This window comes from Melospiza melodia, chromosome 30 (genome assembly GCF_035770615.1).
Source record: "Melospiza melodia melodia isolate bMelMel2 chromosome 30, bMelMel2.pri, whole genome shotgun sequence".
Classification (NCBI taxonomy): domain Eukaryota; kingdom Metazoa; phylum Chordata; class Aves; order Passeriformes; family Passerellidae; genus Melospiza; species Melospiza melodia.
The window spans coordinates 33366-55164 of record NC_086223.1 but is presented as its reverse complement, the minus strand read 5'-3'; the positions used below and the strand labels follow the sequence as shown (position 1 = coordinate 55164).

The window sequence follows — 21799 nt, the reverse complement described above, 5'->3', positions numbered from 1 at the left end:
CCCAAATTGGGATGGAAATACAAATTATCCCAAGCAAGCAGAGGGAAAACCTAACCCTGTCCAGTGACAGGGACACCTTGACTGTCCCAGGGTGCTCCAGCCTGGCCTGGGATACTTCCAGGGATGGATCAGCCACAGCTGCTCTGGGAATTCCATCCCAGCCCCTCCCAGGGGGGGAATTCCTTCCCAAAATCCCATTCAAACCCAGCCCCTCTCCCAGTTTTCCCCCATCCTGCCTCCCCCCAGGCCTCCCCATGCTGGAGGAGCAGCTGAGGGTGACCCCTCAAAGAGCACAGCAGGGAGGACCCAGAGGACCCAGATGTACACAAAGTTTTAATTTCTTTTTTTTTCTCTGGTTGGAGACTCATCTTGTAACATGCATGCATTTCAAAACAGTAACAGTGTCTCAAACTGCTCCTAGCAAACAGACAAGCACAGAGGACTTCAAATTCCTATTTAAAAAACAGCAGTGAAAAAACCTAAAATGTTCTTTTTTTTACTTTTAAATATTTTTTTTAGTTTTTTTTAGGTTTTTATTTTGTTTAGTTTTTAGATTAAACTTAATTTATTCACATTTTTTTCTTTTCAATTCAGTTGCACTGATTAGCCCTGCCCACCCTCATGACCTGTGTGTGGAATCTGCTCTCTCCACTCCCATTCAGCTGCTTAGGCAGCCCCAGAGCAGCAGAAATTTTGAGTGGTTTCCACTAAAAATGATGTGTCCAGAGCTCTGCCATCCCAGTTATCCATGGGATCCATACCACAGAGCCAGGACCAAGGGGTGGGGGCTGAGGGGGACACTGGGAGTGGCTCTGCAGGAAGGGGACATTTGGGAATTTGGGGCTGTGGCCATGCTGGGGACACTCCCCTGGTTTTGGGGGGAAATTCTTCAGCTGGGGGTGAAATTCCAGGTGCAGCTGGAAGGGAGGCCTGGGAAAGGACTGCATAGTAGTCATGGATTGGGAATATCCACCACCACAACCTCCTCACCTCCCTGAGCCTGCCCTGGCTGGGAAAGCAGGGATTTCCTCCCAAAATACCAGTAACAAAACCAAATAAACAAAAAACCACCCAAGCAAACAAAAAACTCAAAAAACCCCAAAAAAAACCAACAAAAGGAAATAAGACTCAGAGTGGTTCCGATTTCCTTGCTGATTGTGCTGATCCAGATTCCAAGCTGGGACTGTCTGAGTATGGCCTCCTCCTGCTGCCCCATGGGCTGAACTCTGTCCCCAGTGGGGTGAATTCCATGCCTGTGGGATAAATTCCATCCCAGCAGGATGAATTCCACCTCCATAGGATGAATTCTGTCCCCACAGGATCAATTCCATCCCCACATGGTGAATTCCATCCCCACATGGTGAATTTGGTCCCCATGGGATGACTTCTGTCGCCAGTGGGGTAAATTTTATCCCCACAGGATGAACTCCATCCCCATGGGGTAAATTCCCAATTAATTCCATGATTGTGGCTCAGGATGGAGCCCGGGCCAGGCAGGGATGAGGAGGGACCAAGGGAAGGCTCCCACAGCTCCTGGGGCTGTTCCCCAAATCCCAGCCCTGGGGAGCCCCTGGAACCCCCAGTTCCCAGCCCAGCAGCTCTGCAGTGCATTTATTGCACTCCTGGAGCACAGCTGGCTCTGCCTCCCCTCTCCCACTCTGATTTCAGGGCTGTCTCAGCAGGGAAGATGGGAATTCCCAACTCAAAGCATATTTCGGGGGTTTTAAATCCCTTAGGAATGTGGATCCTGCAGCTCCTCCTGCCTCAGGCACTGCAGAGGGGGAGATGCTGCTCACTGATTATTTGGAGTTCCACTCAACCAAATTTTGCTTTATTTTGGCCAAAAAAACCCTGAATTCTGCTGCAAATCCTGTCAGTTAAATGTGTTCTGCAGGGTTCATGCTAAGGACAGGGACATCTACATTCAGCAAAAACTAGAATTAAATCCACACCAAAAACAGACAACAAACTAGCACAAGCAGTTGTAAAACCAGAACTGAAAGTGCTGGATTTTCCTTTTTTTTTTTTGTTTTTTAAATACTTGAGTTAAAAAAGTGACCTAAAAAGATTTAAAAGAAAAAGAAAAACCCAACAAAACAAAACAAAGCAAAGAAAAAAAACCCCAAAACAAACAGAAAGAAAAAGTCCCTTTTAAAAACAAATCAAAATATTTGCAGCTTCACTTCTTGTTCTGGTAGTAAAAAATACTGTCTAGAAACAAAATTTAGCATTTTTAAGGTAATGCTACTTCTGCACATGTAAACAATATACAAAAATGCTTCTGTTAAACGAAGTTACATACCTGGGTAATACGTCATTAGGTGAGAAAATTGCATTTAATCACTTTAATACACAATATGGCAACTGGACAGAAGGGGCAGAATCTTTGTGGGACACCCCCAGATTCACCTGGAACAGCCAAATTTAATCCCAGCAGGAGTTTGAAGTAAGAAATTATTTCCCGCTCTCAATTTTTCTCAGAACTCTGTAAGGATTTCTGCAGGAATTCCCTGGTTTTTGATTGGATTCATTATTCTGGAATTCACTAAAGGAGATTTTTTTGCCATCTTCACTCCCCTTTCTCTGGGTTTGCTCTGTTGTGGTGTTCACCCACCTCCTGCTCTCTTCCTCTCCCCTTTTTCTCCTCTTTATTTATTTACATTTGTTTTTTTTTTTTTTTTAATAGATGATTTCAAGATACTCTCCCCAAAAGGAGAAGGGCAAACTTACCAGGTCAAAGTTGCAGATTCAATGCAGATTTTTTTTTTTTTAACTGTCAGGAATAAAAAGTGATTGGTGTTTAATTCCTAATTAGCAGTAAACTTAAGTGCTTATTAAGAGAGAAGCAACCAACATAATGCCCACAAAATGAAGCTGATGATGCCCTCCAAGTCCTCCCTTTTTTTTTTCTTTTAAAGTATTTTTTAGCTGCATTTGGGTCGTGGCTTTTCCAGCTCCACAGCTTAAAACCCCTCCAGCCTCCCACACCAAAGGGGCAGCAGAAATTTGTGCCACGCCAAAGGGAAGGACCAAAAATCCTCAAATCCCATCAGGACCCCTAATTTTTCATTTCTCCAAAATTCTATTTACAGTGCACCCTCAGGGGCTTCAATTTCAGCCCCTCCCAAGGCCTGTGGGGGGATTCACATCAGGGGGGGAAATGGGGAGGGGGTGATGAGGAAATAAAAACCAAAAAATTCCCCCAAACCCCACATTCAGAATCCAGCCAGAGGCAGGGTTAATTTAGGGGAATTACCAGGGTGTGATGAGCACCAGTTATGTCTCAAAAAGGACCAAAATTCCGCACAGCAAGAACTGTTACAGCACAGGACAGACACTCCCAACAGCTTATTCCCCAAACAAAGGCGTGTGTGAAAAACAGTTCCAAGGCAGATTAAGCAACATGTTTCAACTGCAAAGAGGTTTGTTCAAGACTCTAAATCCTGCTTAAAAAGAGAAAGGAAATTAAAAATCCAAACAACAAATCCCAAAACAAAGAACCAAAAGTTTTGTTGTGCAGCAGAGCTAACGAAACCCACAGCGAGGCTGCCGAGCTTGGCTGTGAAAAGGTTAAAGTAGACAAAACAGGATGATTTCAGTCACTCCAATCAGTCCCAAAATCCTTCAGGGGGGGGCTGGAAAAGAAATCTGGTGTGAGAGTTCAACCATTTCCACTCCTGGAGGGTCACTCAGGGGGTTGGGAGCAGGATGAGCCCAGCCTCCAGCACTCCCCCCTGGCAGCCAGGCCAATTCCTTCTGTGCAAGTCACATTTTTTAAAAATAAAACACAAAAAAACCAACCCAGCAACCTCTGTCAGGACACAGATTCAAGTACCTGTTGCAGGTGAGGTGGGGAAGGAAGACTGAATAATTAGTTAGCTAATTAACACTGGCAGGATTGTGATGGTGACCTCAGAGCCATTCCTGGCTGAGGAAGTGGCCCAAAATCTTAGCCTGGATCTACAGGTACAAAAATGCCTTTTTTAAAATATTTGTTTTTCCTCTTCTTTTAAGAAAATCTTCAGAGCTGGCCAATTAAAATCACCCCAGGTCCGAGCACATAATGAGCTGAGGTTGGTCAATGCCTCTCTCAGTTCTCTGCTTGTTTTTGAGTTATACCTTTTTTTTTTTTTCAGACATCATCTTTGGTAGATGTTCATTTCCCTCACCTTTCTTGTAAATCAAGTGCAGTTACAAAAAAGTGGTTTTTTTTTTCCTTTTCTTTTTCGTTACTTAAATTAACCAAAAAAATAGAAAGTGTCCCAGTCTGAATTTACCTAAAGTTCAGCGACTCCTCCTTTTTATCAGTTATATTTTCCATCCTTGAAATGGTGAGCTATTTTCCTTCCAATTCCTACCGAGAGGGAAATAAAGGTTTTTTTTTTTTTTTTTCTTTTTCTGGCCAAGCCAGTCCAATAAAACAACAACAACAACAACACAAAAAACAAGGAGTGGTTTGTGAGTCAGGCACTGCTGAATGTGACCCCTTGGGGACAGTGCCACACGTGTCCCAGCCCCTCAGCAGAGAGGAAAAAACGTCACTGGGCAGAAAGAGCAGTGCTGGAACAATGCACTTGGCTTGTTTGGAAAAGCCCTCAAATCTGAGATCTGGGCACTTCTGGAACGCCAAACCCAGAGGTGCAGCGGGCGCAGCGAGGATGAGGATGGGTTTTGTCACACGGTGCCACACGTGCCCCACACGGTGCCACAGGTGTGCCCCGGTGCTGCTGCAGTGTCTGTGCTGTCTCAGGCTGCAGGAGCAGCCCCCAGGCCTGCCTGCAGCCCTGCAGCAGGATGTGCCCCTATGTCAGGATGCTGGAGATGAACTCGTTGAAGCGCTTTGAGTACTGCTCCGGATTCACCGTGGAGATCTCTGCCCCGGCCTGCAGAGAGACAGCGGGTCAGAGGGTAGCGGGGGGTCAAGGAGGGGTCAAGAAAGGGTCAGAGGGGCAGGGAGGGGGCAGCTGCACAGCCCCTCTGTTGGGGAGGACCCATGGCTAAGGGAAAACCCAGCAGGTCTGGAGAGATCTCCAAGGAAAATTACTTCGGCTCCAGCTGCGTGTCCAGTCAGGGCACTGTGAACCTTCATGGCTCACAGGTTTAGGAGCATGAGAGCTCCCAGAGTTGAGTCAGGGAGGGTGAGGAAAGATTTCAGGAAAAAGGTTTTTCAGACAGAGGGGGTCTGAGCACTGGAACAGCTCCCCAGGGAATGGTCTGGCCTCAGGGCTGCCAGGGTGGGATTTGGAGTCTGTGATGGGTCCCCTCCACGCCAGCACATTCCAGCATTCCACACAAACTCCCCAGGGTGCTGGCTGGGCTGGACTCCTTCTTAAAGATAATTCCAACCTCAGCAACGCCCTGATTCCATGTCCTGCTAGGCTGGGCTTTCCCAAGCCCTGCTGCGAGCCCAGGGGGACTGCCAGGACACAGAGGTGACCCAGGGGTGTCACCCTTCATGCAGTCCATCCCTCCAGCACCTCTCAAATTGGGATGAAAATACAAATTACCCCAATCAAGCAGAGGGAAAACCTAACCCTGAGGTGATATGGAGGGCAGTGCTAACCCCGGGGCTGGAGAATTCCCACCCTGGCAGGAAGATCAGTGCTGGGGACACCTTCCACCCCAGGAGATGCTGCAGAGCAGAAGCCCCAGATCCAAGAGCCCCCCTGGGCCAGGCTCACCCCATGTTTCACTGTCTTGGCAGCGTGTGCAGCTTTCTTCTTGGTGTCGTAGGGTGTGAGGATGTCGATGATGGCCATGAAATAAACCTCCTTCCTGGGGGCACCTGGGGGCACAGCAGGGGCTCAGTCCCCTGGGAACAGCCAACTGCACCAACCCCCTCAAAAAAAACCCCCTGGGCACACCCAGCTTCATCCTCCTCCTCCAAAAACACCCCCTTCCAGCCAACACAAGGGACTGTCCAGCAAAGCAGGGACAGTCCTCCTGTCTCCTGGACTCCACCTTAAAGGTCTTTTCCAACCTCAGCAATGAGCTGATTCCTTGTCCTGCTAGGCTGGGCTTTTCCCAAGGCCAGCTGGAAAGCTCAGCGTGGCTGCCACGACACAGGAATGGCCTCAGGGGTGTCACCCTGGCTGCCAGTACTGAACCACCTCACTTAGCCTGGGACACCTCCCCTTTCCCTGCCCTCCATCCTTCCTCCACAGTTCACTCACATCCCCTCTACCCTCCACAGCTCCATCACATCTTCCTTGCCCTCCCCAGCTCCCCACACTCACTGTCGTGGCTCTTCATGGCATACACATCCACGGAGGGGTCGAACTCCCCGGGCCCGAAGAACCGGGGGTAGTTGAGGAGGTTGCCGGGGCTGTCGGGGGGGGTCCCATAGGAGGAGATGGGGTTCCCCCCCAGCCCATCATTCTCACACTCCTCATCCTCTGCCCGCTCCTCCACCTCCATCTCCTCCTGTTCGGCCCGGTCCACATCGTGGATGCCCACCAGCAGGCTGTAATCCATGATCTTCAGCTGGGCTAAAAACTGGGAGAGAGGCAGCAGTGAGAGCTGGCACCCACACGGGGTGGGGGAGGCTCAGCCCTACCCTGCAGTGCCTCCCTAGGGCTGGCATTGAGAGCTAAACTCTCCTGAGACACCAGAGGAGTCTGCACAGGCCCCCTGCCCTCAGCAGGACAAGGCTGGTGCAGGAGGAGTCACTCTGCAGCCCTGAACCAGCAGTGAGGATACACGTGGCAGCAGCTCTCTGGCCACAGGGAGCAGCAGACAACTTTCCCAGGCCTTTCTGGGGAAAGGCTGTGAGAAGATTAGAGAAAAGAATGGTAAATAACTCTTATCTTCACTTGTTCCACTTGTTGTTGTGTACTGTTGGCTGGGGGTCTGTACAAATCACAAATGGGGTGGAACTGCTGTGGAACATCTCTCAAGCTGTTGTATTTTCCAGCATCAGTCTCATTACATGGTTATGACAATGGGAAGATGCCAGCAGCTCACATTTTTGGTAGTAGATGAAGAACTCAATGTAACAACTTACTTTAAAAGTTTTTTGACCAATCACACAAAGCAAAAGCACATTGACAGTAGTTCTATCCAACCACTATAAGCACACATACCTTTGGTTAAATAATGCCTGCTTATTTTGAATACAATACCTGCTTGTAAGCCTTCAAACACAATGCACAGAGCTCCATTATTAAACTTAGAACTTCCTAACATCTTGCTAGATAGACTTTTCTGTAGCTCAGGGAGTGAGGGGAGGCAGTGAGGGGAGACAGAGCAGAGCTGTCCCCCAGGAAATTACCTCCACATCCCGCTTCAGCTTCTCAAGGAAGTTCTTTTTACTGTCTTCTCCAACATGCAGCTTCTGACCCTCATTCAAGAAGTCGTTGTCCTTGAAGGTCGGGAGGTCCTTGGCCTGCAACAAAAAGCCTGAGGTGAAATTCCCCAGCCCGCTGCCAGGGGAGGGCTGGCACATAGGTGTGGCTGCAAAAGCCCTTGCTCACTCTGGGCTTTTAGGGTGCCCCAAGTCCACTGAGGATGGAAAGGGCATCAGGCAGAGCACAGGAAGTGTCAGGGAATCTGTGGGCTCAGCTGGTCCTACAGGGAAGCTCAAGGGAGACGTGGAGCAAATCAGCTTCAAAAACTGCATAGCTGGGCCAGGGATGCTCCAAGCAGCTCCCAGAATTGAAATGAAATTCATGAAATAAATTAATTTTCTTGGTTTCTGACTGCAGGGGGAAAGGGGTGAAGGCTTGGGGGAAAAAAACAAAAACAAACAAATCTTCTCTTCCTAAAGATCTGAGGAAAGCATTCAAGCCATGGTTTTTTGAAGGATCTTCCTGCAGCAGGCCCTGAGGATTCTGGGCATGTGGGAGAACTTAGAGCCTCAGGGTTTCAATTCTTTAGTGACACAGGAGGGTAGCGTGGCTCTGTGAGCTCACATGAACCACCCAACTGCATGGGCCAAGGAGTTATCAGGGGATTTAGGGCAAATGGGAGTTCCTTGGCTGCTGGCTGGCATCTTTTAGGGCAGGCTGGAGCAGACTCCAACCCTGAAAATCCTACGTGCAGAACATGGACCAGCACGGGGCACTGCTGGGATTTCCACAGGGATTACAAGGCAGCAGCATAGAAGTCCTGCAGGGGAAGGAAGCTTAGCCCTAAATTCCCCCACGCAAGCCAGTTTTAGGAATGTGCCAAGGATCTAATTTATAAATCTTCTGGTGGAAGATCTACCCCTGACCTGCCTGGGGTTGGTAGCTAGGGTGCTGTGAGGAAACCCTTCCTCAGGGACAGCACTGCCCTCAGGTGGGGTTTGGTTCTGCTGGGACTGTCCCCCAGCCCTGGTAGTGCCACCAGAACACAGTAGGGCAGGCAGAGCCAGCTCCCTCCCAGCCTGAAAGGGGGGACAGAGACAGGGGGAACTCAGGGCCTGAGGAACCTCCCGTGCTCAATACCCCAGGAAAAGGAAATGGAAAAGGGAACTCAGTTGGATCTGTCTGCTTCCAAGCACCAGGAGAAACGAAAGGCTGGCCAGGGATGCCTCCATACCTTCTCTTTATCACTTGCTTCCCTGGATACTGTTGAACCCTAATAAAGAAAAAAAAAAAAAAAAAAAAAAAAAAAAAAAAAAAAGAAAATATCATTACTGCACTCTGGGTCACACTGCCAATGGACCAACATTGAACCACCATGCACAGCCCCCTTAGACCTGATCCCCTGAGCAGTCCCCAAAGCCCGGAACCCTGACAAGGGGGGTTCCAAGTCCAGCCCCCAGAGTTCTGATACCTCAGGTTTTAGTTTTTATATTTTTCAGATTTTGTTATGCTTTAGTGTGTGGGTCTGTGCTCCATATTATGGGATGGTAAGCTCTCTTCACAGAGCAGGGAGACAAAAGAATTCCTTCTCCATTCTGTAACTCTGCCTGGCCTCTGCTGTAGGTCAGGCTGGATAAGGCCTCACCCCAGTCCCCCAGGGCCTCACCTTCAGGTCGTACTTCCTGTGCACAGTCAGCCTGTGGCTGAAGACGTTTCTGGTGACCACCATGTAGGTCTCCACGCCGTCCACGGTGAGCCGGTACATGCCCAGGAACTGGGGCAGCAGTGTGTTCCCATGGCACTCCACAATGAACTGGGGGACAGCAGGGAAGGACAGAGCTCTGTCACACAAAGCCCAGCTCTGACAGGACACAAACTCGCTGAGGTGCTGCAGCCAAGGCACCCACAGGAAAGGAAAGGAGGATTGGAACAGCTCCTGGGGTCTCCAGGAAAGGAGTGAGACATCCCATTCCCTGAGCAAGCTGGTCCAGGGAGTGCCAGCCTGCCCATGGCAGGGAGCTGGGACATCTCTAAGGCATTTCTCAATCCTGGGATTCTGTAACTCTGTGTATGGAGCTGGGAGATCTCCAAGGCTCCTTCCAATCCTGGGATCCTGTGACCCTGTGTGTGTCCAGCCTGCTGTGACAGGCAGGTGTGCACTGGCACTGCCCAGCTTCACTTCTCGTGGTTACCTCGCTGTCCCTGGAACTCAGGGCCTGTTAAACACCCCCTGCTCAGAATCCCTGCAGAGCAGATGGGCTGGAAACCAGCACCTGGACCAGGACATTTCCAGCTGTCCCACTGTGACCCCACTTCCCTCCAGCCCCTCTGGAAGGTCTGCGGCAACAAATGAGGAGCCTGTTTGCAGCTCTGATCTACCAGGGATCCATAATTTATTGACACAAGGGCCAGGATGAGCTGGGAAGGGGCTCAGCACCACAAACAGCTGCTGGGTTGTCCCTCAGACATTCGTCCCTCAGATTTTTGTCCCTCAGACCCTAAAGACCATTTTTCCCACAAAACCTGCGTTCAAGCTCTGCCAGCTGTGAATCCAAGCTTCGGACCCCCAGCAGATCCCCAGGTGCGCACGGGGGTCTCCAGACTCACCGTACCTGGTGGTACTTCTTGAGGATGTTGTGCATCTCTGCCACGTCCTCGCTGGACACGGCCTTGATGACGAACCTCCTGTCGTAGGTGGTGAGGAAGCGCGCGCCACAGCGGCCCTGGCTGTCGCTGTTCACTGGAGCGCTGCGTGTCACCGAGTTCTGGGGGACAGACATGGTGTGGGGATGGTGCCAGGAGCTGTCACCTCCCTCAGCAGCAGGGTCAGCCCCACAGGAACCCCTGAGCAGCTCTGGGAAGCAGGGCCAGCCCCACAGGACCAGCTCAACCACCCACTCTGGCTGTGAACTCCAGATTTGGTGCTGCTGAGGGTAAAATCCAATTGTTTAAAAGTCTGGACGTATTTTTAGGGCTTCCAGATGGCCCTCTGATTTGCTGGCAGGTTTTACTCCAACACCTGGGGTGTGTTTTTGGAAGGTGTTTTTTACAGAAGGTTTTTTACAGGTGTAGGATACATAGGCCAAAAGCTCTCAGCATTTCCTCTCAGGGATTTAAGAACAGTCAGGATATTCCTAAGGCTTAAGGAAAACCAGACCAAAACAAACTGAAATTCCCCTCAAAAAGCAGCTTAGTCAGGCCAAAACCTCAGTGTTTGGGGATTCTTCACAGGTCATCCTGCACCAAAAGCCACCCTCAGGCTCTGCTATTCTTACTCCTGGACCTACAAGATGAGTATAAATAGCTTGGTTGTTCTTCTGACAACCAGCAGCATCTGCCTTTAGATCCCTGTCTCCACCCATAGCAACCAGACAGTGCAGCAGGGCTGGAAAATCCCAGGAAAACAGCAGAGCAGGGATCAATTCACTGAGCCACAACACCAGCTCTTTGTTCTAATGCCTCTCCCCAGGTAGCAGGGCCTGCTGCGAGCTTCTCCCTCAGCCCCAGTCACTGCTGCTCACACCTCAAGCTGTCACCTGTCCCCTGTCTGTCCTCTCCACCTGCCCACAAGTCATTTTATCAACCAGCAACCTCTCACCAGCATTTCCTGTTGGGGAGGGCTATGAAACACAGCAGCACCAACACTGGTCCTTAAGTTTTCCACCATTTCTGCGCTGGACATTGTGTTTCAGGCTGGATTATTTAGTTTTTTTAGGTGGCAGTGGCACTGCTGTGTCCCCCTTGCTCAGCTCTGGCAGCAGAGGGAGCCTGCAGCAGAGCCTGCTCTGAGAGAGAGACTTACCACGTCATGCTGCAAGTGAGCCTAGAGGTTTCCTTTCAGAATGAAGCATTTAAAGCTTGTAAAACTTTAATGAAGCAGGGGAAAAACTCTGCTGCTGCCAACAGCTTTAGAGAGCATCAGGAAAATAAAGGCAAACAGAAAAATCCCCTTTGCTGCTTGCTGACATTTGCAAAGGGGTCTGTGCCAGGCAGTTTAATCAGCCCTCACATCAAAACCACAGAGGTTTTCTTCTGGAGCTGGGAAGCAGAAATCGTGACCACACAGAGCATTACCAAACTCACAGCCCTCAGCTCCCTTCCTGTCACTCCCACTTTTCCCACGGTTGGGGTGTTAAGTTCAGCCTCCTGGCTCTGTTCCCACTCAAACCATCACACTTTACCCACCTGAATTTAGCTCAATTAACATTTTCTGTTCCAGCTGAACAGAAAACACTTTTAAAAAAGCCAAAGCAGCCCAGAGATGGGGGAAGCAATTCCTCAGAACAAGAGGGGGAGTGTAAATGATGAACTACAGAGAGTGTGGGTCACACCTGGGAAGGGTGTCATCACAAAGGGCTGTGACACGGGCACAGGGGGAGGCAGTGTGGGACCAGCCCTGCTCCAGCTGCTCTCTCCACCAGGCAGGGAGCACGTGGAGGGAACAGGGAGGCTGCAGCACTCCCCCACGTGCCTCTGCAGTCAGAGTGTTCCAGGGGATGCCCCTGGCACTGTTCCCGCTCTGTCACCACTTGCTGGGGACACTCCAGCTCCCTGACACCCAGCCTGCTCAGGGCTACGTGGCCACCACTGCCCCCCTGGCCCTGCTCTGGGTGATCTCCCAGCCCTGAGCTGCCTCTGCTCAGCTCCTTGTGCTCAGGGCTCAGAGCTGGCTGAGGAAGGGCGGCCCTGCTGCAGCAAGCCAGAGTTGTGACATCCCCAGAGTCCTCAGAGCTGAGCCCAGCAGTGTTAACAGCAGACTCCTCCCCAAGAAAATCAGCCCCTCTAGCATTAGGGGATGGATCCCAAAGCACGAGCCACCTTGATACACCCAATTCAACAACACACACTTGATTGAGAGCAGCAGATTCATCTGAATCTGTACAAACACTACACTCATTTTCCTTGCAGATATTCCAGGCTGGATCATTGTTATTCTCCACCTCCTGCTGGTCCACAGCCACCTGTGCCCCCATTTCATGCCTTGGGAGCAGGGATCACCATCTCCTCCTACTGCCCTTGCTTGGCACAGCAAGATGCACTGCACTGCTGTGGTTCTGGTGGAACCACTCAAACACCAATTATAAACCCAGAAAAGCTGCTGGCAGCAACATATGCAGCATGGTTTCTCTGCCAGGATGGCTGCTCTGTCCTAGAAGAGAAGATAGGGTACCTGGTAGTCCTGGTCATCGATCCCAAATCTCTCCCGGAGGTTCCGGAACACCAGGGGACAATACTCCTTGAATTTGAAGCGGCTGGGCAGGTTCTCCCTAGGGCAGGGCAGAGATGTCAGCAGTGCCACCCAATGCCATGCTGGCTCCCCCTCCCTGCCAGCCCCCCAGGACACCCCAGCCTTGCCCTCGGCAGGGCAGCTCCTTGCTTTGGATGTCCACAAAACCCATCTCTCACAGGGAACTCTGCAAGATCCTGGCTAACAGGGAGCGTGGAGCTCGTGTGGCTGCCAGGGCAACCCTGCCACAGGCAACTCTGAGGGAGCCATCCTGCTTGTGCCCTCCTCGGTGGCTTTGGCACACTGGCACACAGCTGTCCCTGTACATGCTGTCACCACTGTCACAGAGCTGTCCCCGCACACACTGTCCCGGCACACTAGGCAGAGCTGCAGGAGCAGAGGGGCTGGGCTCTGGCTTCAGCTCCCACCACAGCACCAGAAGGGTCAAGGCCCCAGAGAGCAGCTCAGCCGCAGCACCCAGGAGAGGGGGGATCAGCTCCAGCCTGGCTCTGCTGCCCCCAGGCACAGGACAGGGGACAATGACAGCATTCCCTGTCACTGAGGGAGCTGCATCTGCTCCTCCCACAGCCCTGAACCTGCACAGGGAGAGAAGCAGAGTTTGGTCCTGCTTGGACACAGTGGGAGAATTTGGCAGCTCCTTCTCAATGAGAAACCCAGGCAGTGACAGGTGGGGAGCTCAGATCTTCTCTGGAGGAGAAGGGAGACAGCAGATCCTGCATGTTGGACGTGCCAGGAGAGACAAACTTCCCAATCACCTCCCACTCTGCAAAGCTGATCCCTGTGAAGCTTGGGGAAAACGAAGGATTAATCAGGGAACACTGCAGCCCTGCAGAGCAGGGATGGAGAGAGAACACAGCTCTGAGCACCAGCCACAACCACGACTTCAAAAAAGCTTCCAAAAATGGATTTTTTGGGAAAAGGAGACAGGGGCAACTCCAGAGAGACTCCATGAGCACAGCACATCTACAGAGCTGCCTCCTGTGAACAGTTTAATCCCTCAAAGGATGCAAACCAACCACCACAGAGTATCTCAGTGACAGACTGACCACACCATGGCCTGTCCAGGGTCTGGGCAGGGTACAGGGCATGGATCCTCCTGGCCGTAGAGCTGGGAACAACCCAGAAGGCCTCCCCGAGGCCAGTTTGCCTCACAGCACAGAGCTCTGACCACAGAGAGGTTGGGAAGCTCCTACTTACTTGTTGAATAGATGATTGTCCACCTTAATCTTACTGTAGGCTTTAAAGTCATCGGGCATTAGCATGACGGGGACGGGAACATTGCTGAGCTCATTGATCTGCAAGAGAGAGGAAAGGGAGACTCAAACCCACGTCCCACTGCCCTGGGGACCTGCAGGGATGTCCAACACCTCAGGGGATGGGTTTGGGGCACCGTGACCCATCAGACAGAAACAGCTGGGGAACACTGTGGTGACAAGCCACAGCAGCACCTTGTTCCACAACATGGTCAATCCTCCTGAGACAACCTTTCCCCCTCCACTGACCATCCAAGACACAGCTGAGAACCCAGACAAACCCATAGGCTAAGAACCAGCATATTTCATGTTCTAACCACCTCACTGAGAAAATGTTCCAATTTTAATTATTCCTGCTACAAACCAGGATGACCAAAGCCTTTGCTGCAGCCCTGCACAGCTCCCCGTGGATGCTGTTTCCATGCTGGCTGTCTCCTGTTGCTCCCATCCCACCCTCTCTGGAGGGATGAGTCACTCACTAGATTGTTTTTGCTCCTTAGTCATGTGGGGCAGCCACAGGAACACGGGGTAGCAGAAGAATGAATGCTCAGCTACTATTGTACAGGTGGGCCCAGTGCCAGCATTAATAATAATAATAATAACAACATAATAATAATAAAGATCCACCTCTGGACTGTGTCTGGCTGCCCTGCTCCAGTCACTGAGAAGACTATGCCAGAATCAAGAAGTTTCTGAGCTGCCTTTTCTGAAGATGGCCTAGTGCCACCTCCCCCAGGGACTCCCCACAGCCCCATCTCATTGAACTCCTGTTAACAGCCTGGATTCAGGAAACAATTTCATTCCAGCTCTGTTCCCATGACTGCTGTGCCAAGCAGGTAGTGCAGGAGAGGGAGGCGGACAACGCTGGCACCAGCGGGGGTTGGCTCCCAGTCAGCTCTGGGGGCTGTTCCCAGCACCAAAACCTCCAGCAGGTCAAGTGACTCCCAGCACACTGGGAAAGCTGCTGGAAAACTTCCCTGCTGGCTGGGAGCAGGGGCCAGGCTCAGGAAAAGGATCCAGCTCTGGGATTCCCTGCTCCCTGCGTGCAGCAGGACACACAGCACTGCCCAAAGTGCTGCCACATCCCTGCTGGGCTCCACAGGGTTCAGCCCTGGGGACGTGCCATGAGCCAATTCCATGCAGCCCATATTTATCCCACCCTTTCTCCATCGTTACCACGAAAATCCAGACCAGATTTAACACACGTCAGACTGGGAAGAAAGACACATCCCAGTGACAGGAGGGAAGGTGGCTATTTTCAGAGCCAGCCATCCCACGCAACAGACAGAAGCGGGAAGCAAAGCGGTCGCGGCTCCTGGAGGGAGCGGAGCTGCAGCTCTGCAGAGCCCTGCTCTGCAAAGCCCTGCTCTGTAGCACACAGCTGATGCCTTAAGGTTTAGCTTTTATATTTTTCAGATCCTGTGCTAGATTGGGGTATGATTCTGAACTCCATACAGAGTGTAAGCTCTCATCACAGTTTGATCAGATAAAACAATCCTTCCAGGCCTGAGAACCAAAGCCACCATCACAGCCTCAGGCCTGAAAAGTATGAACAGGAATTAATGGGAGAGGGGGAGAGCAAACTGTGACTTCATTACCTGAAGCTGTAATTGGACAATTAACCCCTGATATCCCGAAAAACTCCTGACTGTCATCCATCTCAGGTGTAGCCTCTGCACTGCCCAAGGTATATCTGTAAAAGCCTTTAATAAATACCTACTTTATTCTCCAACTCTGTCTAGCCTCTGTTCTAGGTATCCAGCCCAAGGCATCACAGCGCTGCCACAAACCCTGTGGGATGTATGGAAAAGGATGCACAGACGAACGAATGAATAAATAACGGCACATATCCCCCACCGGCAGCATCCCCGAGCAGGGAGAGCCCGACGCCTCCCCGGGTTTGGCTCAATCCTGCACGGAGCCAACCCCTGAGCCAGAGGGGAGGGAAAAGGGAACAGACTCCAGGTGAGGAAGGGATCTCCCAGCTCGCAGCCACTGCAGGGAGCTGCATCAGAGTCCCACGCAGAGATTTCCCCTCGGGGAGAGGAGAAAACAGCTCATTCTGCACTGAGACAGAGGTGCTGCCTCCAGCCACTAATTATTGCTGTCTGCCAGGAGGGGAAGCCTGACAGCTCCTGCCACACGCCTGCTCCCATCCCAGCCTGCTCCCAGCCCTCTTCCCGCCGTGGGGAAGGCACAAACAAGCCATTATCAGCTCCTTGCCAAGCGGAGGAAGGGTGCTGACGGCTGAGAGGGAACAGCGATTCGGAGGCTGCCTCCTCGCTGGCAGCAATTCCGACACAAATGTCCTGAGGCCTCGCTGGGTGCCCTCGTTTCTGCAACGGCACAAACCTCAAAGCGAGTGTGGGACCTGTTGCGAGGCTCCTGAGTGGCAGAAATGGTGCACCAGGATAGCTCTGAATCGTTTCAGAAGCGCTATCACTCCTCACAAGATAAAAGAGCCCAAAAAATCCTCCCTGTGGAAGCCTTTCCCCCTTTCCAGCAGAGCTGGCTGGATGCTTTGGGATCCGGCTTTGGAGGAGACAGGGAAAAGGAAGGGGGGGTGTGCTGGGCACCAAGATGTGGATGAAGGGCTGGACTGCTCATTTTTAGACCCAGCACTCCCCACCTACCCTCCCCCATGTTAGCTCTGGGCCAGTGGTCACTGGGCCTCTGCTCCTGGCACCAGTCTGGAAGAAAACACAGATTTATTTAGTTTAGTTTTGTTGCTCCATCAGGTTTTTTAAATTTAAATTTTTTGTTGTTTCAGCACTGTGTGCTCCCACAGCAACACCCATGCCTGACACTTTCCCAAGAGAGAGGAACAAAAAGCCCCCACACACCTCGGGAAAGGGATATCCCAACCCCTCCCTTCTCACAGCACAAGCCTCAGCATCCAGCCCCCTTCCCAAGGATTATCCAGCCAAATCCTGAAACACCAGGGGTCCTTCCCAAAGGAAAGCCTGGCCAGCAGCACCTATCACCTCTCCAGAGGGATCCTCTCCTCAGGCTCATCCTGGGGGAATCTGAGCAGCCTCCTGGAGGGAGCAACGTGACAAACACCAGGCACATGTTTGCTCTCTCACCTTCTCCCCAGAGAGAGGCGTGGAGCAGCAAATTATATATAGCAGAGTGTGTGTGAGTGTGTGTCCCGGGGTATTTATGCTCCAGGAGGCAAGGTCACAGCAAGGTGCATGGCAGGGAGGTGCTGAGCTCCTGGGGAGCACATTCCCAGGGATCTGTGCCCAAAAAGAGGAGGAACTCTGCCTGGAGCAGGATCTCTGGGGCTGTGGGTACCAGGGAGATGCTGGGTGTGGTTCTGGAGGAGACAGGGACAGAGGGCAGAGATGCAGCAGCACCACAAACATATATGGACCCTGACAGGCTGTATTGGGCATCACAGACACTGCAAGGCGCAGGAGCAGCAGGCTGTGCCACACCTCTACCACATCACAGGTCCCCAAAGTGTGGACAGAATCTGATCTGTGGTCCTGATCTGCTCTTAAACCCACTTCACTTTGTGGCCCAGCAGCACCACTCAGGATTCTAGGCTGAAGATTTCTCTTCACCACCAAAGCCTATTCCTTTCCCAATAAAAGCCACATCAATATTCTGTGTCATTCAGGGACAGCTGTTGGGAGGAATGGGCCAGGCATAATTTTGTTTCAAAACCTGACTGTAGCCTCAAAGTGGCAATTAGCATTAGTAAATTGATGGGAAAATGCGATTTGTTTACTAACAAGATGCAGCTGATGGAGTGTGTGAGCCCACTCTCAGGGATTCTCAGCAACAGGAATTTGTTCAGGAAAATAAAGATACTTTGTTCCCCTCAAAGCTTTCCTATTAGGCATCTCGGTAAGTATTAGTTAAACTTTATTATGCACTGTGGAAGGAGGTGAAAGACACATGGGAAAATCACTTTAGCATGGAGACAAACCCACAGCTGTGGCAAAACTTCACTGCTGCTTAGCACAGAGCAAAAAAAACCTGTTTTCCATGAATTAGAGCATGATTAATCAGTATCCATGCTAACAACCCCCTGTGCAAAGTGAGGGAAGAGTGAATCTTGCAGTCAATAATTCCTCTGGGGACACCAGGATGCTTTAAGATGGAAAAAAAAAAGCATCCCCTGGTGAGAGCAAACCCATGTATTCCTGAAAAAAAAAGTACTCGGAAAGCTGCTGGAAAGGATTCCGGGCTGCATAACAGGGACCAGGCAGTGCCACTCTCCTGTCCCCAGTCCTGTCAGCCTCAGGGTCACTGTTCTCCCTGTTGTGGGAGCATGTTATCCATGCTCCCAGTTCTCTCACAGGTGAGCAGAGCTGATGCATCCCTCGGTCCAAAAAAGCTGAGAAATGGGAAAATTCAACAACCAACCCATGGTCATGGCAGTCAGCAGAAATGAGCCCTGTTCTCCTCACTGAACAACCCAGGAAAATCCTCCTTTGTCCCCCAAAAAGGAAAAGGGCTCCTGCAATGGGGATTTGAACAGGAAAGGGCTCCTGAATGAGCAGTTGGCAGCCAGGCCCTCGGTCATTCCAGGGGCTGGCACAGCCCTGGCCATATGCTGCTCTTTCCAGAGGTCAATTAGAGCTAGGCTGGGAAGGGAGAGATCCAGGCTGTTCCCACCATGCCAGGAGCAATTTCTGGGATCTGAGTGTTTGATATGTGGCAGATGCTGCTCTGGCAGCACGGAAGGCAAGGCTGCAAAGCAGGGAGCGCCATGCTCCACTCCCAGCACTGCTGTTTCCCTGGAATACTAACGAGCTCTGCTCCTGCTGGCAGTGCTCCTGAGGGCCTGGGAGATGGCTGCTGCTCCAGCCAGGAACTAGAGCCTCTGGAGCTGCCTCGAGCAAGATCCATGCAGCCAACAGATCTCCCCGTTCCCACAAGAACGGGACGTTTGTGCCTTTCCCCTGCCAGAGCCACTGGAATCTTTTCCAGGTTAGGAACTGGCAGCCCTACAGACACAGATCCCAAATACCTCTTTGGGATCCCAGAGCCTTCCATCCCTACAGACACAGATCCTCAATTTCCTCCCTGGGATCCCACAGCCTTTCATCAGCAGCACCTTACAACTGTTTCCATGGTTCCCAGAGCATCACACAACACTCTGTTCATCTCTCTGGCTGGGAGGTGGCTGCTCCCTTCCAGAACCGTCCCAACTTTCCCATCCTGTGCACATGGATCCATCCAGGGCATGGAAAACACACCTGGAGCACCACACACAGACCCTACCCCCAGGAGCTGCAGCTCCTCTCCCAGTGCCATGACAACAGCAGGAGAAGCTTCCCCAGGAACCATCCCTACATCTGCTGGATTAAGGGTCTAACAGAAAACTCAGAAATCGAGGCTGAGCCATGGTGGCTCCACTATTACACAAGTTCTCCCCTCCCCTCCGTGGTTTTCTGGTCCAAAATTCAAATTGTTTGCATCATACTACCCCTGTCTGGCCCTGCTCACAGCAGCCCCACCCCAATCCAAATCCCACCCCTGGCTGGGACCACCAGGACCCAGTTACTGAAACGCTCCAAAGTGGTATTCCAGAAGGCAGCTCCTGCTCTCGGGGTACTCCTGGATCCTCTCCAGAGCCAGCCCTGCCTGTGCTCAGCAGCCTCTTTAAGGCTGTTCCAGACTGGGAGAAGGGCCCATGGGGATTTCTGCAGCACATTGCACAAAACGGTTGTTTGTTTGATTTCTCCGTGAAAAAGTTCACCCCATATCCAAACAATTCTGACAGGATCCTCCTGGCACAGCCCCGGGCTTGTGCTGAGAACTGTTTTCCCCTCCTCCCACTGCAAGGATCCCAGGGCAGAACTCCACGGACACAGCCTACAGTCTCCTCACTCACCCACCCCTCCTTGTCCAAAGCAGCCAAATATTAAACAAATTCAAGGATTTCCAGCAAAGCTTAAAGGTATTCCAAACCCCTTAGCTGGAGGCACCTAATTCCAATTCCCACCTAAGCAAGGCACTGGAATCATCTCCCATCCACAGCTGCCACCAAACTCTCACCCCAATGTGGCAGAGAGGTGGAGGGATTTACTGGGAAATCCTAAACGCCTTCCCAAAAGTCAGGAGGTCACAGCTGAACTTTTCTCACCCCCCTTCCCAGCCCCTCAGCTCCTTCCTGGCAGCAATTTCTTCCTAATACACATCCGATATAATCTCATTACCAGCTTAGTGTCAGCTTGCCTTCCTCCCTTTGCCCAAATATCTCACAGCCAAATGCTCCCAAAGTTACTCTGTCCTTATCCGGGGCCTCAAATTCCTGCCAGGCTCCTACTGCCCAGACAGCTACAACAAAGAAAAACACACCCCCAGCCCCCCCCCAAAAGGCCAATTACCAGCAAGTAAACCGTCACAATGAGGCCACAAATTAAACTCGGAAAAATCCCACAATTTCCATTTCTTCAGGGCTGCTAATGGCACCACTGATCAAAGGCCGATTAAAGTCATTATCCTGCTTCCTGGGCAAGGCTGGGAGCACTTGGAACATCCTTTGCCTCAAAGCCAGCACGGTGCTGAACCACATTTGCAAGTTTTCACTCCAGCCAGGCAGGCCAGGAGGATTTTTTTTTTTTTTTTATTCTTGATGTGTTATTTGTTTTGGGGAAAAAAAAATGAGCCTGAATCCTTTCACTCTCTAGGAAACATTCACTAATCCACTGGAGAAATAGGTGTGTCTGAGCCCTAAAAGTGGATTAATTGAGGAAGGGATGAGGCTTCTGGCTTCTTTGTCCAAGAACGGCACCCAGCAGCCACATCCGAAGATCAATCCTCGTGCCTGCCATCATAAACCCGGGAGAAGTTTCCAGAGAAAAGACAGGGATGGTCTTAGGAATTCCCAAAGGAGGTGGATCAGAACTGAGCCATCACAGACATTCCCAAGGGATCCTCTCACAACTAGGTCCCAGAGGAACTGAGGCCAAGAGGACACGCATGGCCCGAGTCCTACAATCAAAGGGGCCAAACCCCTCATTTTGGGGGATGGAGATGGGAGACACATTGTCCAATGTCCTCTGGGCTGTGACACAGGGGAATCCCTCACTGGGACAGCCATAGGGACAGTCCTGGTGGACACCCGGGGGTTGGAGCAGGGGGACAGGGCTGTGGGTGCCAAATTCGCGTCCACCCCAGTGCCAGAGGGGAGACTGTGCCACAGCAATATCACACAAAAAGGTATCAGTCCCCCTGCCCAGTCCGGGAAAATGGGTGTGGAGAAGGTGTCGGGGTGGGGACACAGGGACGTGCCTGGCAGGGACACCCCGACCTGGGGATCCCCAAACCGCCTGGAGACACAGAACCAGCAAAAAGGGACCACAGAGCCCAAGGAGGGCTGGATCAGGGCTGGGATGCAAAGGGAAGGCAGGCTGGGATTCAGCGGGGTTGAGAGGGAAAAGGCCCAGACCGAGGGGGAGCGGGGAAGGGTCGGATCTGAGGGAGTCGAGCATTGCTAAGGGGGATGAGGGAGCGAGGCCCCGCTCCCGGGGTGCTCTGCGGGGCGGGGGTTTGGGGTGGGCTGGGGGGCCGCGCCGCCCGCTCTCACCGTGTGGTTCGCCCCCCACATAAGGACGCTGAGCAGCGGCTCCGAGGCCCGGAACAGCTTCACCTTCTGGCACACGAAGTGTTTCTTCTTGGTCTTAGTCTTGCTGGCGCTCAGGGCCGAGCCCACGGCGGCGACGGCTCCCGCCGCCGTCCCCGCGGCCCCCGCGCAGTTCGCGGCCATGGCGGACCCGACCGACCCCCTCCCCGCGCCCCCCTACCAGCGCCTCCACATGGTTCCGCCCGGCCCGGCTCGCCCCCCCTCCCGCAGTGGTACCGCCCGGCCCCTTAAGCTTTCCCCTCGCCGGCTCTGCCCCCGCCCCCCCCGCCGCTGCCACGGTGGTTTGGTCCTTGCCCCCCCCCCCCCCCCCCCCCGCTCTGGTTCGCTCCGGCCTCGCGCCGAGGAGGCGCCAAGATGGCGGCGGGCTGAGGGGGTGGGGAGCGGAAGGTGCCATGTCCCGCCCGAG

General features: G+C 52.2%; 1 protein-coding gene across 1 annotated transcript; it reads right to left on the bottom strand.

The window, feature by feature from the left end:
- Positions 1 to 312: 312 nt before the first annotated feature.
- Positions 313 to 21526, bottom strand: PIP4K2B (phosphatidylinositol-5-phosphate 4-kinase type 2 beta). Its single transcript, XM_063178937.1, has 10 exons — positions 21337 to 21526; positions 13732 to 13829; positions 12457 to 12553; positions 9899 to 10051; positions 8953 to 9099; positions 8521 to 8559; positions 7271 to 7384; positions 6237 to 6495; positions 5682 to 5785; positions 313 to 4883 (listed from the first exon to the last, which is right to left on the bottom strand). The coding sequence occupies exons 1-10, from the start codon at positions 21514 to 21516 to the stop codon at positions 4803 to 4805; spliced, it is 1272 nt and encodes a 423-aa protein (XP_063035007.1). The 5' UTR covers positions 21517 to 21526; the 3' UTR covers positions 313 to 4802.
- Between the last annotated feature and the right edge of the window lie 273 nt (positions 21527 to 21799).